General features: G+C 40.4%; 1 protein-coding gene across 1 annotated transcript in view; it reads left to right on the forward strand.

Moving 5' to 3' along the window:
- The window catches only part of CUBN (cubilin), a 257,006-nt gene that overhangs the window by 104,934 nt on the left and 135,995 nt on the right, over nt 1-16,077 (forward strand). Inside the window, exons 29-31 of the mRNA XM_045787715.2 lie at nt 5,284-5,465; nt 10,950-11,124; nt 12,593-12,762. Of these exons, the coding sequence (XP_045643671.2) occupies nt 5,284-5,465; nt 10,950-11,124; nt 12,593-12,762 (527 nt within the window). The remainder of the gene's footprint in view (nt 1-5,283; nt 5,466-10,949; nt 11,125-12,592; nt 12,763-16,077) is intronic.

The following is a 16,077-nucleotide window of genomic DNA, read 5'->3' on the forward strand; positions in this document are numbered from 1 at the left end:
AAGGGAAAGAGAATCTTAAGCAGGCTCCATGCCCAGCACAGAGCCCAATGCAGGCTCAGTCCCATGACCGGACATCATGACCTGAGCCGAAATCATGAGTCAGATGCTTAACCAACTGAGCCACCCACACGCCCCAATTTATTATTTATTTTTAATTAATTAATTTTTTATTTATTTTTATTTTTTAAAAAAGTTTTTCCCTCTCCCCAAATTTAAATTTAACAGAAAGTAAAATGAGGATACTTGTTTATGTAGAAAGTTTTTAATATTGGATATTAGCAACACTGATAGCAACTACGGAGATGAAGCACCTTCTCAAATAGGTATATTTTTTAGTTCCACAATCTTTATTAAAAACAAAACAAAAACAAACCTTGTTTCTATCACAGGAGATGCAGAAATAGTAAAACCAACAGCCATGCTATCCAATATGAGTAACACATTGTTGATGAGGCGGAATTAAACTTAGCTTTTGATTCATTTCAGCATTTGGAACACGTTCTCTCTTTTTCAGAATTACACACAATGGGACTTTTGGATTACCTTCTTTTTCTTTTGATTGATGATGGGCTAGTATGCATTGATATGGCTCTAAATCACATTTCTGGTATTGAAACTGACTCCCTTTTCCAGAGCTAATTAAGTGGAAAATGATGCATAAATAAAATCTGGAAGACTCACATTATACATTCTTTAAAAACTCCACTATTTGTTGTGAATTATAATTGTCATTTGCTTTCATTTATAATTTAAAAAGTTCAGCTCATGGTGTGACTTTCTAATTTTTCACTTTCATCCATAATTATACAATTCCAAATTCCTTTTTTAATGTTTCACTGTTAGCCGAATGATAGTTTGAATTTATGAAACAAAGTGTCAAATAAATTCATTACATATTTAATTTTTTGGTATTTAATTTTTTGGTTAATAGAAATTTTCATATTTTTTTGTGAATATGTTTTCCCTTATCACTAAAAGAGAGCATAGGAAAAAAAAAGACAGACATCATTCATTTTTTGAGTTTTTAAAATGTGTATTTGGACATATTTTCTTTTGCCTGATACCGTCTACACATTTGTCAAAGAATACCAAAATCGAGGAAAAAGTGATGATACCCCAGAGAGTGAAGCATAACTGGCTAGATGCTGATTAAAATCTCTCATCTGTGGACTGGTATTAAGTACCAAAAGAGAGTGATCCTAACACGATACTGTCAAAACTAACAATTTTTACAATATCTTTTAGCAACTCAACATGACCATTTATTTATTCTTATTTGTAACTTACCACCAATCAACATATAAAGGATAAAATAGAATTCCCTGTTTTTTCCAAATCAAAACTTACTGAAGTTACTCTTTGCAAATTGAAGGAACAGCAAAAGGAGTTTAATGACTTACAGAAGGGCAGGTGGGGAGAGCACTTTTTAGATCTATAAATGAATTTCTTTCCAGAGGCATTAAATACGCCTGACTGCTAGAACACTGCTTATAGTATTGTATATGCTCAATAAATACATATTGAATGAATGAATGGGACCTGGAAAGTTATTTCTCTTTCAGAATATATAAATATAGTGACAGTGTGCAATTTCTACCATAATGATCAGAATTAACTTCATTTTCCAGTACTTTATAGTTTTACCATAAAATACCACTACATGAATGTATTCTTCTTTGCATTTGACTTGAACTTATAAATCGAAGTTGTTACCTTTTGATATGTTAAGCTTCAGAGGCAGTGAGTGCACGAAGGAGTAAAGGACAGACATCTTCAGAGTTTTCAAGTACTAGCACTTTCTTTCTTTTCCTTCTCACCACTCAGTCTTTTCACCCCAGTAGGGTACTTTTAATAATATGGAATTTCTCCTTAAAAGACACACACTTAAGTGCTATTGATGAGAAGAGAACACGACATACCTTACAGTACAGTTTGGCTTTGTGTTTTGTAAACCTTGTTTATGTTGGTTTTAAATCTTAGGCAAAAGTACACTGTGGACCTCCAGAGCTGTAAGTGGGTAAATAAAATAAACGCTGTAATTTTTCAAAGCAGCACTGAATGCCAAGACTCTGATATTATCATTCCAGCTTACACTGACCAGCTTAAGGGTATTCGTATCCTGTTATTCTCAAGAATTTACAAGGAAACCTAAAACCGTTGGAAAAGACAATGGAAAATGTCATGCAGATTTTTAGATGAATCAACTACGATAAAAAAAAAAATTTAATTAGCTTGTCTGGTGAACTGGAGTGAAATAAAAAAATGCAGAGATGAGATATCCAAGCTCCCATCTCCTTGTTCTCTTTTATATGATGTGGCCATGAGGTAATCCTACTCCAGAGACTTTTTTTCATTAGATTTTTAAAATCTGATACAACTGATATAAAGATCCATAGGAGCTGAAAATGTAGATTGAAAAAAAGGGGGCAGAGTAACAAAATGCTTTTGCTTCCCTATGATGTATTTTAGTAGAAGGTGCCGCATCTTCAGATGATTTATATGAGTCACTATGTTACAAGACTCCAGGGGGCACGATTTGATGGCATATACTGTGACCGGCGCCCCCTGCGGTTGTGCAGTGGGGCTGCACAAACCATGCTGATTTTGGCTTCAGGAATGTTTTCCATGTGTTGTTCTAGGAGGAAAAATATTTTCTAATCTTTCATGGTATTCCTGTTTTTTTAACATCCACCGCAGTCTATAAACAATATCAGCACGGCTAATTTTAAACAGCTTTTTCATGGGGCTTTAACCAGAAATAAAGGTAGGAACTTCATAGGCCATAGGAAAGGTACTGCCCATGCGACACACTTTACGTCTGAAAACACAGGTTTTCAAATGGAAGGAGGAAACTGGCAACTCGAGAAGATAGTGGCATATTGGGCTAGAATCCGAGTTCTTTACCAAATCAAGATTCTTCTTAGAATCCTCCTCAGTCATTTTCAGTTCAGTGGAGATTCTATATGGGGAGTAGTTCTTCCGAACCTTTGTAAAACCTTTTTCTAACTCACTGTACAAGGCATGTTTGTAGAGCGTGGACAGATGTGACCTCAGCTTTAGGGGTTGTTTGAAGTCATAGCAGTTTAATTGCACTCATGTGACAATGCACATGCATTTGTGGAGTGAGGACGTATTATCATTTTTTAAACCCGGAAAGTCTTAATGCAGAATAAGAGGAGTTACTTGGAAGACTTTGCCAGCTAATAAAGAATATTCTGAAAAAATAGAAAAGGTGACTTAGGTATGTTGACAGAGCAAGCAATGTTTATTTTTCTAAGATTTTATTTATTATTTATTTGAGAGAGAGAGAGAGAGAGTGTTCCCACGCACATGCGCTGGTGGGGAGAGGGAGAGAGAGAATCTCAAGCAGACTCCCCACTGAGCATGGAGCCCTGACAGGACTTGACCTCAGGACCTTGAGATCATGAACTGAGTGGAAACCAGGAGTCAGACACTTAACCAACTGAGCCACCCAGGCACCCCAAGCAATGTTTTTTAATTACCAAAGATTGCTATTGGAAAAAAAAAAAAAGTGATTTATCTTTTTTTCCCCTAAATTTATTTCTATTTTTTTTCTAATTTTGTCTTTCAAAAAATTTGAGCCTTCCTCAAATTTTACTTCTTTCACTAAGTTTTCTCTGCCTCTCTCTTCTCAGATCTCTGATTTCCTACAGCCTACGGGAGTCTGTAGAATTCAGTAATTAAGTACTTGACCACTGTCAGAGTGGGTTGGTGTCCTCCTCCACCACTTACAAGCCAGGTGACCTTGGGCAAGCCACGTGACCTCTGTTTGCATTGATGTTCTCACTTGAGAAATGCAGACAAGAATAGTACCTGCTTCATGTGGTTATTATGCATATTCAAATAGGAAAAAAAAAAACTGTAAAGCACAACTAAGCACTTAGTGGCAGTTTCTCTTAATAGATACCACATGGTGCAATATTTGTTTCTTGTAATGATTTGTCTTAATTACTTTCTAGGGCATAATATATACACATAAAACATAAGCCTCATGTTTGGGTTTTCCATGCTTGGGTTTTATATATCCAGTTTTTGTTTGTTTAGTTGGTGTTTAGATATAAGTTTTCTGGGTCGGGACCTGTATCATTTACTGTTTTCGTTTGTAACAGACTTGATTTTTTAGAGGAGTTTTAAGTTCACAGTAAAATTGAGTGGGAAGTAGAGTTCCCATTTATTTACCCCTGTCCCCACATATGCAGAGCCTCTCCCATTATCAACACCGCCCCCGCTCAGCCCCAACCAGAGTGGGACATTTGTTATAATTGGTAAACCTACATTGACACTTCATTATCACCGAGAGTCCATAGTTTACATTAGGGTTCCCTCTTGGCATTGTACATTCTATGATTGACAGATGTATAATGACATATATCCACCATTATAGTATCATACAGGGTAGTTTTACTACCCTAAAAATCCGTGTTCAGCCTCTTTATCCCTTCTCTGCTCTAGCCCCTGGCAACCATTTATCTTTTTTATTGTCTCTGTAATTTTGCCTTTTCAAGAATGTCATGCACTTGGAATCATGTAGTGAGGAGCCTTTTCAGACTGGTTTCTTTCATTTATGAACATGTATATACATTTCCTCCATGTCTTTTTCTGGCTTGATAGGTCTTTTGTTGTTAGCGTTGAATAATATTCCATTGTCTGGATGTACCACAATGTATTTGTGCTTTTAGCTACCGAAGGACATCTTGGTTATTTCCAAGTTCTGGTAGTTATGAATAAAGCTGCTATAGACATATCACATTTTTTAAAATTTCCTATAGTCTGTCATATAAAGGTAATGATTTTTAGCCCTTAGTATTCTAGATCTTAGATCTGATAAGGACTTAGAAGTAGTGTATTACGTACAAGGAAACTGAAGACCGAGAGACATGGTATTCACTAACACTGTTCACATAGTTCATTTTCCTTTCCTACTCTGAAATTTTTTCCTAAATACAATGAAGAAAATCTAAAAATTAGAATGCCATTTAAAAAATATTACCAAGGATTTGATGTGGTGAGAATAAGGACTGAGAATTATTGTACCAAATGAAATAATCAGTGTTTTTTAAGAATAAATTTAATAAGTTGTAGCCATGATTTTTTTCTCATTGTTTTATAACTGCTTAATTATAACTTCATTATAACTTTATGAGTTTTCCCCCTAAATTAGGCATTGTACATTTTCAATTATCTTTTGGTTAGTTCGATTTTTGAATTTTTCCCAGTAGTCAATGCCCACTTTGAACTGACTGAGCCTTGCTGTTTTAACAGGTTGCGGTGGGGAGTTGTCTGGAACCACAGGCTCCTTCAGCAGCCCCGGATACCCTAACACATATCCCCCCAACAAGGAGTGCATCTGGTACATTACCACAGCCCCTGGGAGTAGCATTCAGCTCACCATCCACGACTTTGATGTGGAGTATCATGCAAGGTGCAACTTTGACGTCCTGGAGGTAGGAATTTAGAATGTTTATCAGCACATTGCAGATTTGCGGTAGAATTGCAGATCACTCTGAAAAACTCCCTAAATTATTTCCAGTGGCCAGCAGTGTTCTATGTTCAGACGTTTCGATGAGTATCAGTTCTTTGTGAGTGATGATGATGAACAAATGGGATTCATATCTCAGTTTGGGTTTCCTTAAAAGCAGTGCCTGAAGTACTTGGTGGCAGGCAATTTAACTGGGAGATGGTACCAGGAAGCAGGAGTGAGGGGACAGCAGGAGGGAGGGTGAAGGAGGAAGAGCCAGTGAGGGGAGCCCCTGGGGGCCACTTGGGCTTAATCCCACTGGGACCCTCGGAGGTGCTATGAGGACTGATCGTCAGAACCACCCCTCGGAGGATGTGAGTCTGAGGCACTGGTCCCCCGATTCCTGTCCCCACTGATGGATTGCACTCGGGATTGTTACTGCCCCACACTTCAGTCTGAGAAAGCTCCCTTAGGAAAGGCAGTGGGGCGGCAGGGTGTAAAGAAAGGGTGGTCTTGGGGGTGAGACCGCAGGTGCAGCTGCCATCGAGGGGGATTCCACATGGTGCAGGGCGCAAAATGCAACACAACTGCACAGGGTTTACCTCAGATAACTGAGATGACCTTTGAGAATCTATTAGAATCAGGGATCTGGTCATTAGGATTGGAAACTGTCTGCAAATTTAATGGCTTCCTACACACGAAGCTCCTATCTCTGGAGATGGCTGTAACGCTTCATGACAAGGGTTCTGTAGCTACTAGAATTTCAGCCCCACAAAGGGCCGGGTATTTGTTTGTTTTGGTTTTGCTTTACTGCTATGCCTGCGGCAGAATACTTGGCAAATAGTAAAACACTTGGTATATATTTGTGGAATGAAGGAAAGCATATATATCTCTGATCGACACACCATAATAACGCACATTGCTGGTGGTTTGCGAAGGGATTTTGACATCCGTTTTCCCATTTGAATGTTAAATAATCCCGCGAAGGAAGAAGGGAATTTTGTCCCCATTTTACCATCGTCAAAACAGAGGTGCCAAAATATCGATGGGTTTTTCCATGACCACCAGGACAGTGAGTGGAAGAGCTCAGCACTGAATCCATCCACTACTCAATGCTCCACGTAAGCCAGTACAAAAAGATAGTGATGGGCAGTGCGCAAGGTGTTGAGGTGAGCGGCATGGACTTTAGAGGAAACTTTAACACTTAAAAACTTCATTTAATTACAAAATAAGTTCGTTTTTTCTTTCTTTCTTCCTTCCTTCCTTTCTTTCTTCCTTCCTTCCTTTCTTTCTTCCTTCCTTCCTTTCTTCCTTCCTTCCTTCCTTCCTTCCTTCCTTCCTTCCTTCCTTCCTTCCTTCCTTCCTTCCCCCCCTCCCCTCCCTCTCCTCTCCTTTCCTTCCTTCTTTCCCTCCCTCCCTCTCCTTTCCTTCCTTCCTTCTCTTCCTTTCCCTCCTTCCCTCCCCTCCCCTCCCTCTCCTTTCCTACTTTCTTTCCCTCCCTCCCTCCCTCCCTCCCTCCTTTCCTTCCTTCCTTCCTTCCTTCCTTCCTTCCTTCCTTCCTTCCTTCCCCCTTCCTTCTCTTCCTTTCCCTCCCCTTCCCTCCCTTCCTTCCTTCTCTTCCTACTCTTCCTTCCTTCTTTCCCTTCTTTCCCTTCCTTCCTTCCTTTCTTTCTTTCTTTCTTTCTTTCTTTCTTTCTTTCTTTCTTTCTTTCAAGATTTTATTTATTTATTTGTCAGAGAGAGAGAGAGAGAGAACATGCAGGGGGAGCAGCAGGCAGAGGGAGAAGCAGGCTCCCACCTGAGCGAGGAGCCTGATGCGGGGCTCAATCCCAGGACCCTGGGATCATGACCTGAGCCGAAGGCAGATGTTTAACCAACTGAGCCACCCAGGCATCCCAACAACTTCTTTCTCTGGAAAGAAATGGGGTTCTCAAGCCATGCCCTCACTGAGTGGACACAGAACTCCAGAACTGTACTGAGCAGCTCCAGGCTCTCTGGGGAGGATAATGCTGCAGTAAGTGAAATCAGAGACGGAGCTGGTTAAGTTGTCGGGTTAAAACCTCTACCCTTGTCTTTATGTCGGTCCTGGTTGTTGCCAAGTCATGACTCCATCTCAGAAGAGGAAAGGTTTTTAGGAAGAGAGAACAAGGTGGCTCGCGAAATTCACGCTCACAGTAGGAGTCGGAGTAACACTCGCATGTGGAAGGTTCAAACGGTGTTTCTGGCCAGCAAGGATGTTTTTCGGTGGCATAAAACCCCCTAGCACTTACAAAGGGTTGGCAGCGGACTTTTCCACAGCAATGTGAAATGTTCCTAACCTTTCATTTTCATATTCCGAAGCCCATGTGATTGTTGCCCACTTGGCAAAATGTAAATGGGTTCATTGTGCTGAGGGTTTTGTCACACCCATTACATGAGAAAGCAGACTGGGGCTGTTCCTGGCAAACAGCTCAGGGAACAGGGGTACAAGGCAGGGTCCCTGCATTTAGGCAGGTGCCGTGCCTGCCCAGAAAGTACTCTGAGGAGAGGCTATGGTCACCTGGGGGCTTATTTTTAAATTGTTAGGACGATGTGCTCTCCCAGGTTCCATCAAAATCAGGGTTTGGGGAAAATATTTCAAGCCCCTTACATATTTTGGGAAAGCTTACTTCTGAAGGCTGAAATGAGTAACCCCCTTACTTTTTGTTCAAAAACCTTGTTTGACATCTTGGCAAGTGCTCCTGTCAGGTGGAAAGTGCTGTCATAAATCGGCACTACTGATGATAAAATGATTTTTTCCATCCCTCATACCATAGCTGCTGATAACATGCCAGCAATAGGTTTCAAAATGTTCCCCGGGTGGCTCTGTGGCCTTGAGACACTACCGGCTTTCTTGACCCACCTGTGCATTATCCTTTCCTGTTCTGAGCACAGCCACGTAGGACCTCTCTGTCACCAGGCATGGGGCTTACCTGGTTTTCACTAGATTTTATCAGGAGCCGATATTTTTTTCCCCCGCAAAAATCAGTGTCCAGAAAGTGGCCACTTGCATTAAGCAACAGCCGTTTGGTTACTCATAACCCTGGAATGCTGACTTGATTGTAACAATAAATGGAGCTAACAGAGCAGAAAGAAATGTTCAAAACAGATTAAAACCATAGGCTTTGAAATGTTCTATATCCTGAGCATTTGCTAAAAACACATTTTTTAATCTCTGATCATCAGACCCGTTTTTTTCCCCTCAAAGTTTAGTCATATGCTGTAGTCGAATGAACCACACCCTGAAATTCTTTCCATCTTTTTCCTCTTTTGAAGAGTCATGCGTTAAACTGTTGGTGTTTTTTGGGGAAGCCAAAAGTACTGTTCTATTGTTTGGGTCATGGAAACACTCTGGCTGGTTTTACTTCAGTCTCTTGAGAAAGGAGCCTGAATCCGCAGAAAGCAGTAAAGGAAATCCACTCCTTGGGGCCATAAATCAAGACAATTGCTTGGTGTGGGCAGTTGACTCCCCCTGGTCTCTGCGAGGGTCTGTCACAAGCCCAGCCCCGTAAGATGGGAAGCAAAGATTGTCTGAAGCGGCAGCGTTGATTCTCCTGCAGGCTTCTAGGCCCAGCAGACTCATACCCTCATACCCTTTATGTTTGTGATCTTAAGGGGACCCCGAGCAGGGAAAACAAAGAATATTTTGCCGACGTGCAAGTTTTCTTTGTCAGAACTAAAGCCTGTGCTCAGTGTTCTCTCCAAATATGTGGTGTTTACTGGGCTCGGTTGATTGGGAGCACATGCTGTCAGTTTCCTGCTCTGAGGACTGGGTTCTGGGCAAAGAAGGGGGCAGGCAAATCTTGAACATGGGAAAGGACACCGTAAACCAGAAGCGGTCTGCTCCTTCCATTTGCATATGTGTACGTGTAAAGGGCCACACAGGGCTCCTGAAAGTCCTGCTTTTGTTGGGACTTAGGGGGCCACACAAACATAGCTCCTCCTATGAAAATAAGCTTGAAGCCATCCGCCTGCTTCATTCCTTTGCAATTAAAGTCCTTGTGCTCAGCCCTCTGTGAACAGCAGTTTCATTCATTTTGGCCCTTCCCGCATGGCTGGGGGAAATTAATCAGACAAAGAAATCATTATAGATTCAAGTCACACACACGCCTCACCAAAGTAGGCTTCTTGTTCTCCCTCTCTCCCCTCAGAGAACACTTGAGTGATTCCCCCTATCAGTCAACAGCTGCCCTGAAGGTGGGCGAGGGCCTGGGGCGGGAGGCATGGGGAGAGCACTTGGAGGGGGGAGAGCTGCGCAGTTGCCAGGAGTGGGAGGGCCCTGCGCACAATCTCCCCAGGCACTGCTTTCCTGGTTCCCCTTCCGCCCTGGAACACCGAATTAGGAGCATATACGTGTGGGGGAGGGGGAAGGACCCAGATAACGTTATGCCTGGAAACTGTCACCAAAAACGGTCTTTCTGCTACAAATTCGAGTTTGGCAAGGCCTGGAGGTAGGGGTTCAATACCTTTTGTTTGATTCTTAAACCTTCTTGCCCCCTTCTCCTACACCCCCTGTTGACCCCCCCAACTGAGAAATCTGTGCATGAGGAGTTAGAGACCTGCCCTGGGCTGAGCCCATCTGCCTGAAAGATGTGACTCTGAGACCCCAGGGTGGGGGTGGGGGGCACTTGCTGGGAGGAATGTGTCCCTGGGGCACTGGGTCCTGGTCAGGTAGATGGTTGCAAATCAGAGGAACCTAGGAGACCTGAGGACACTTGAGATGGATTTAGAGGGAGCTGTCCAGATACTGGACTGAGTCCAGGGCAATTCCCCGTAGGAAGTCATCTGCTCTTGGTCATTTTCCCGCTGGCGGGATTCTGGGATTAAGTTCAGAGAGAATCTGGGGGCGTCCCTTCTTAAGGATACCACAGAACACACTGATACAGAGGTTATATTTTCACTCTCTCTGAAGAAGCAAAATATTATATTAAATGCCTAATCTTATAATGTATTCAAATTGCAAAGTGGAAGATCCTGAAAAATCTAATGGGGAGATTGATAGCTTTCAGCGAACCGACTTTTACAGACAAAATGGCTTTATGCTAAGACTATTCCCATGTGCTTAGAAGAGTTAGACAATCAGACTTGATATACTGTTTCATCGGCAATGCCTCTGCCAAAGAAAGCAGGAAATCCTAGGGAGATGTGGAAAGAGGAAGAGGGGAGATAGGGAAGATTCTGGAATAATCTCTTCAGTTCAGCTGTACAATTCTGACTGATAGAATAAGCAGGCATTTTGTGGGTGGTTGAATTTGTGTGTTCCTAGGGCTGAGGGAGTGCCTTTGAAAATCCAGCTCAAGTTTACAGTTCATCCCCACCCAGGAAGGCTGAGATTTCAGTCTCTCATGATAATAGAATCCAAGAGCTCATGGTAAAACAAGGTCAGGGGAAGGGCTGTCATTGCTTAAATATATCTCTTCATTTCAGTCCTTTTTTCTACATCCCGTCTTAGGTCTATGGAGGCCCTGATTTCCACTCTCCCCGAATAGCCCAGTTGTGTGCCCAGAGATCATCTGAGAATCCCATGCAGGTCTCCAGCACTGGAGACGAGCTAGCCATCCGCTTCAAGACCGACAGCTCTATAAATGGGAGAGGCTTCAATGCCTCATGGCGAGCAGTCCCCGGAGGTGAGTGAACCAAGGAAGCATCTCAAAATACTCGAGCTGAACCCTTATAAAGTTTATGAAATGATGGGAGAGAAGTATGAAACCTAACATAGTGACACCTTTGTGACTCCTCAAATGGCAAATACTGCTTTGGCATTTATTCTTTCCTGACAAAAATGTGATAGAATGCAACTTCCAGGGTTAAAATATGTGAAAACTAGTGCATGCAAGGTTGCAAGCACATGGTGAAAGCAGAAGTGGGGTGATTGGTTAGACTAACTTAACCTCTAAGGGCCTCGAGCCCATTCACCGGCCTCAAATTTGGGCATCAGCAAAGTGATAAGTTACTTCATGCCATGGTATAGATCTTTGGATGCTTGGCGGATGCCCAAACTGTAAATGTGAAATTTGTGAATTCCAAGGAATTACCGTGTATTATACAGTGACTTTCTGCCCAGGATCTTAGGTTATCTAAAAATATTTACCTGTTGCAGATTTTTTTAAATTAAAAAAAAATGAATGCACAAAAATATTCGAGTAGATGTTAACCTATACAACTACTAATAAAGCCGTGTTTGCTGGCTGCTTACCATGTGCCAGGCATCTCTTCTGTTCTATGAGCATGATCTCATTTCATCCCTCACAACCACCCTATGAGGGAAGTTAATTTCAAATCCTCACCTTACTAATGAGGAAATCGAAACTTAGAGAAGTTAGTACTTGTCCAAAGTCACATAGCTAGGAAATGCCAAAGCAGAGATGTGACCCCAGGCTACCCCTCGGCCCCACTTTTGGAAACTTAAGGTGGTATAGTAAGTGTGTTGGAGCTTTCCTAAAGTTAATAATGCGTGAATTTAATGAGGATTATATATATGATTATGTATATACATAGTGTTTAGATTACCCAAAATGATTGTCAGCTATTAGAAAATAATACTACATTTTTCTATTATAGGTTTATATTATCATAACTCCAAGATAGGATAACTCATAGAGGTAGACATTGATAGGTATTTGATAATATCATAGGAATAAAAAGACTGAATAACCATACCAGGCCCAGAATATTAAATTTTAAAAGACAGATATTAAATTATTAAAAACATACACTACTAAGTTATCAAAATTCTTAGGAGATGTGTTATTCTTACCGTATATTATATTTTTAGAGAACAAAGAAGAGCCATTTTGTGGCTTTATGAGAACATGATTTTATTTATACTTATTTTTCAGTATTTAAAATTTTTTTTAAAATTACTTTTGTCATCAATATTTAAATTATTTGAGGGATTTTCTTAGTCATCCTTCTTCATTTTGTTGGGATGAATGAATTACTGGTGGATATTCCGTTCTGCACAATGTTTAGCATCAACTACATAAAACAGGTGGTTGAACAAAGCAGCATGTTGTTCTGTGCTACCAGGTCATGGGGCAAAGTTTTATGCATCAGGGATTCCTCTCATTTTTGAATTGTGTTTCCTACTTACAGGTTGTGGTGGGATTTTCCAGGCTCCCAATGGAGAGATTCATTCTCCAAATTATCCCAGTCCTTATAGGCGTAATACCGACTGCTCCTGGGTCATTCGGGTGGAAAGAAATCACCGTGTTCTTTTGAACTTCACTGATTTTGACCTTGAACCTCAGGACTCTTGTATTACGGTAGGTGACACAAATTTCAAGCACCGTCTTTAGTCAAACCTGGGTCAGAACATTGCCTTGTGAGCATATGTAGTACATGCATTAGTTACGGCTATTTTCAGTGTCAAATCATGGGAAACCCAACCATTGACAACTTAAAATATAAGGACATTTACTTTTTTACCTAAATACAGATCAGGAGGTAGTTGGTCTGAGTTTAGCAACTCAGTTTCTATTTTACCATCCTTAGTGTGTTGATTTGTCATTTAGTGTTTGTTTCCTCATGGTCAAAAAATGGCTGCAGTAGCTCTGAACATCCTGCCTGAGTACAGATGCAGAGAAAGGGAGAAGGAATAAAGCTGTTTGCTTCTATTTTGTATTTTTTTAATCAAGGAAGCAAAATTTTCACACAAGTACCCTTACATATATCATTGGTCAGAGTTAGCTGCAAGAGAGAATAGGAAACTTTTAATGGAATGAATTTATCATAACTACTTCAAATCAATTATTATTAAGCCTCTGGGAGTTTTCATGGGTTCTACTTTTCTTGAGATCAGGATATCTCAATGTGCTACTTGAACAAATCAATGTCTGATAGGACAGAATAAATTGGGAGATGGAGATGGAGGAAAGAGAGATGCCTATTAGTTGGTCAGATGACCAAAGTTTCTGTCACTACCTTCAACCTGAAACTAATGCTTTATCCTTAATGTAAGAGTGAATGAGGATGTATTTTAAGATTTCCTTTTTGTTTTCCATTTGATTTTTTTTGGTTACCTGATTTTTTAACCAAAGATTTTCCATCTTTCATTTGTTATTTAGAGACATTTCATTCAAATATAAAACAGATTCTCTTGGCTAATAGACTTTCTATTTTAGTTTTCTGACAGTTTCTCATATAAACTCCAACTGGCTAAACTCCAAATTTAACTCAGGAAAACTCAAAAGTTGTTTCACATTTTTCAAAGTAGTTCAGTCAAATGGTCTGATTTCAAATACTGTTTTACAAGATAAAACCAGTAATCTACTTAAAAGATCAGTTGATTTATGACTATGTATTAGTCTTTTAAATGAATCTTCAGAGTTTAAGTTGGCAAAGCATTGTGTGAAGTATATAGCAAAGTATACACTTGCCATAATGGTGACTCAGACCAACTCTCCTGACAAAGACAATTTAAACATTTTAGGTGATATTAAAAAACACCTTCCTAAATGTAGCAAAGAACTCACAAGATAGTATGAAATTTCTGAGTTAGTATTTGAGAGATGTGAGTCTAGTATTTGAGATAGCTTTTACCTATAGGGCATTTGCTGATCCAGAAGGGGTTAACAGCACCTCTGTGAGCCTCTCAGGGCAAAAAGGAGCAAAGTTTGAGTTCCGAGACAGAATAGGGTGGAAGTCCTGGCAAATCATCCCATATCCTAGGTAAAAGGAAAGTAAAACAGCCTTCACAGAGACTGCATCCCAACTTTGAGTCACCTGAGTGGCCCCCAAAATCTGAAGCCATGGAATAATGAGAGAACACCCTGTACTGTTAATATATCTTTGGACATCTGACAAAAGCAATTTAGAATCTTCTTCAAAGGGAGATAAAGTCATCCTAGATCTCATTTCTACTAATAATTTTTCATGGGCAATAACCAGCACACTACCAAAGTTGTGCATGTATCTGAGGAGATAATATAACATAAATGAGATACAATATGAGTAACGGACAACGGACACAAATATACTAACATGGCAGATTGGTAAACAATTATGATTACTAAGGTCATGGAGATAAAAGTCAAACTTTAAAATCTCAGTAAGGAACTGCAAACTATAAAAAGTGATGTTGCAAATATGAATGGGAACCAATTAAAATTTTTAGAACTGGATAAAATAAATAGCTTAAATTAAGATCTAGTCAAAGTGGATTTTTGGTTTTAGTTTTGGTGGGGTTTGGTTGGTATTTTAGACAGTTTAGACAGAGATGAAGAGAGAAATAGTGAACTGGAAGGTAAATCAGAAGAATCTATCTGGGGAAAAAGCATGGAGGAGCAAAAGGATGGAAAAGATAGAAGAGAGGTTAAGACACATAGAGGAGGCTTATAAAAGATAGAACATACATTTAATTGTAATCTCAGAAGGAAAAGTGAGAGATAAATGGAACAGAAGCAAGATTTGAAAAGCTAAGGACTAAGGCCTTTCTAAAACTGATTAAAGACATCACATTTACAAAAACAAGAATCCCAAGGAACCCAAACAACTAAGCGAGTAGATATAGAAAGAGAAATAAATAGAAAGATATAGTAATCTAAAAAAACTAAAGATAAAGGGAAAATGTTACAATCAGCCAGGGGAGTGAGTAGGGGAACAGATTGCCTTTTAGGAAGTGGCAGACTGAACCCCGACTTTTCAACAGTGATAATTAGAAGGAGAAAAGACAATGGAATGGCATCTTCAGTCTAAAGAAAGAAAATAACTACCAACCAGGGACTCTGTACTCTCCTAAAACAGTCTTTAAGAATGAAGTTGAAATAAAGCACTGAAACAGAAAAGGGGTCTTCAAGAGAAGTTCAGATGGGCCGGAAACAAATTGTTTACCTCATAGATTTGCCTGAAGTGGGCAATTCTACACCATTTGGTGCCAGGTGCAATATCTTCTCTTCTCTTTGGTAAAGGCCATAACCCATAGAATTCAATACATGAAAGTGTATCAACAAAACAAAGCCAGGTCAAAGGCACGCCCAGCATGGCTGCATTTTTTCCCCTCCCGTATTCATGAGTAGAACCTTCCACCTACATGAGATATAAATATACAGACAGGGTTTGCTATTAACACTGCCATATCTCAGCCTGCAGCTGGGCTTGACTTCACAAACTTAGCAGGAGGCAACAGATAGGAGGAAGTGAAGCCTCAAATACGATCTGGTCATAGGCATGGAGACAGGAAAATAAACCCAGAGACAGGTGCTGGGAGGAGTTCAGTCTGGCAGATGAGGTAAAATATAAAATGTAATGGTCCAAACAAGTTGTCGGAAAAAGGGGCTCCTGTATGAATAGTGGGAGTGTCCCTGCCAGTGGGCAGATGGGGCGATCAGAAGCAGATGCCACTAAAGCACTTGAGCAAGACTGTGATATAAAAAGTGAGTCACAGCAACCTCACGGTGCCGTAGTTAAGAAGCCTCGCCCCGTGGTGGGGAAGACCTGGGGCTGAGCCTGAATTTTGCCATTTTCAGGCTGTGTTGCCTTGGAGAAAGTTAACTTTTCAGCTTTGGTTTCTTTAACTGTGAAATGGGGAAAATAAGAGTAACTGTGTCAGATTTGTTGGGATATTTGAGAGGATGTAAGTG

This window comes from Ursus americanus, chromosome 31, assembly GCF_024610735.1.
Source record: "Ursus americanus isolate L20-20 chromosome 31, mUrsAme1.1.p, whole genome shotgun sequence".
Lineage (NCBI taxonomy): Eukaryota > Metazoa > Chordata > Mammalia > Carnivora > Ursidae > Ursus > Ursus americanus.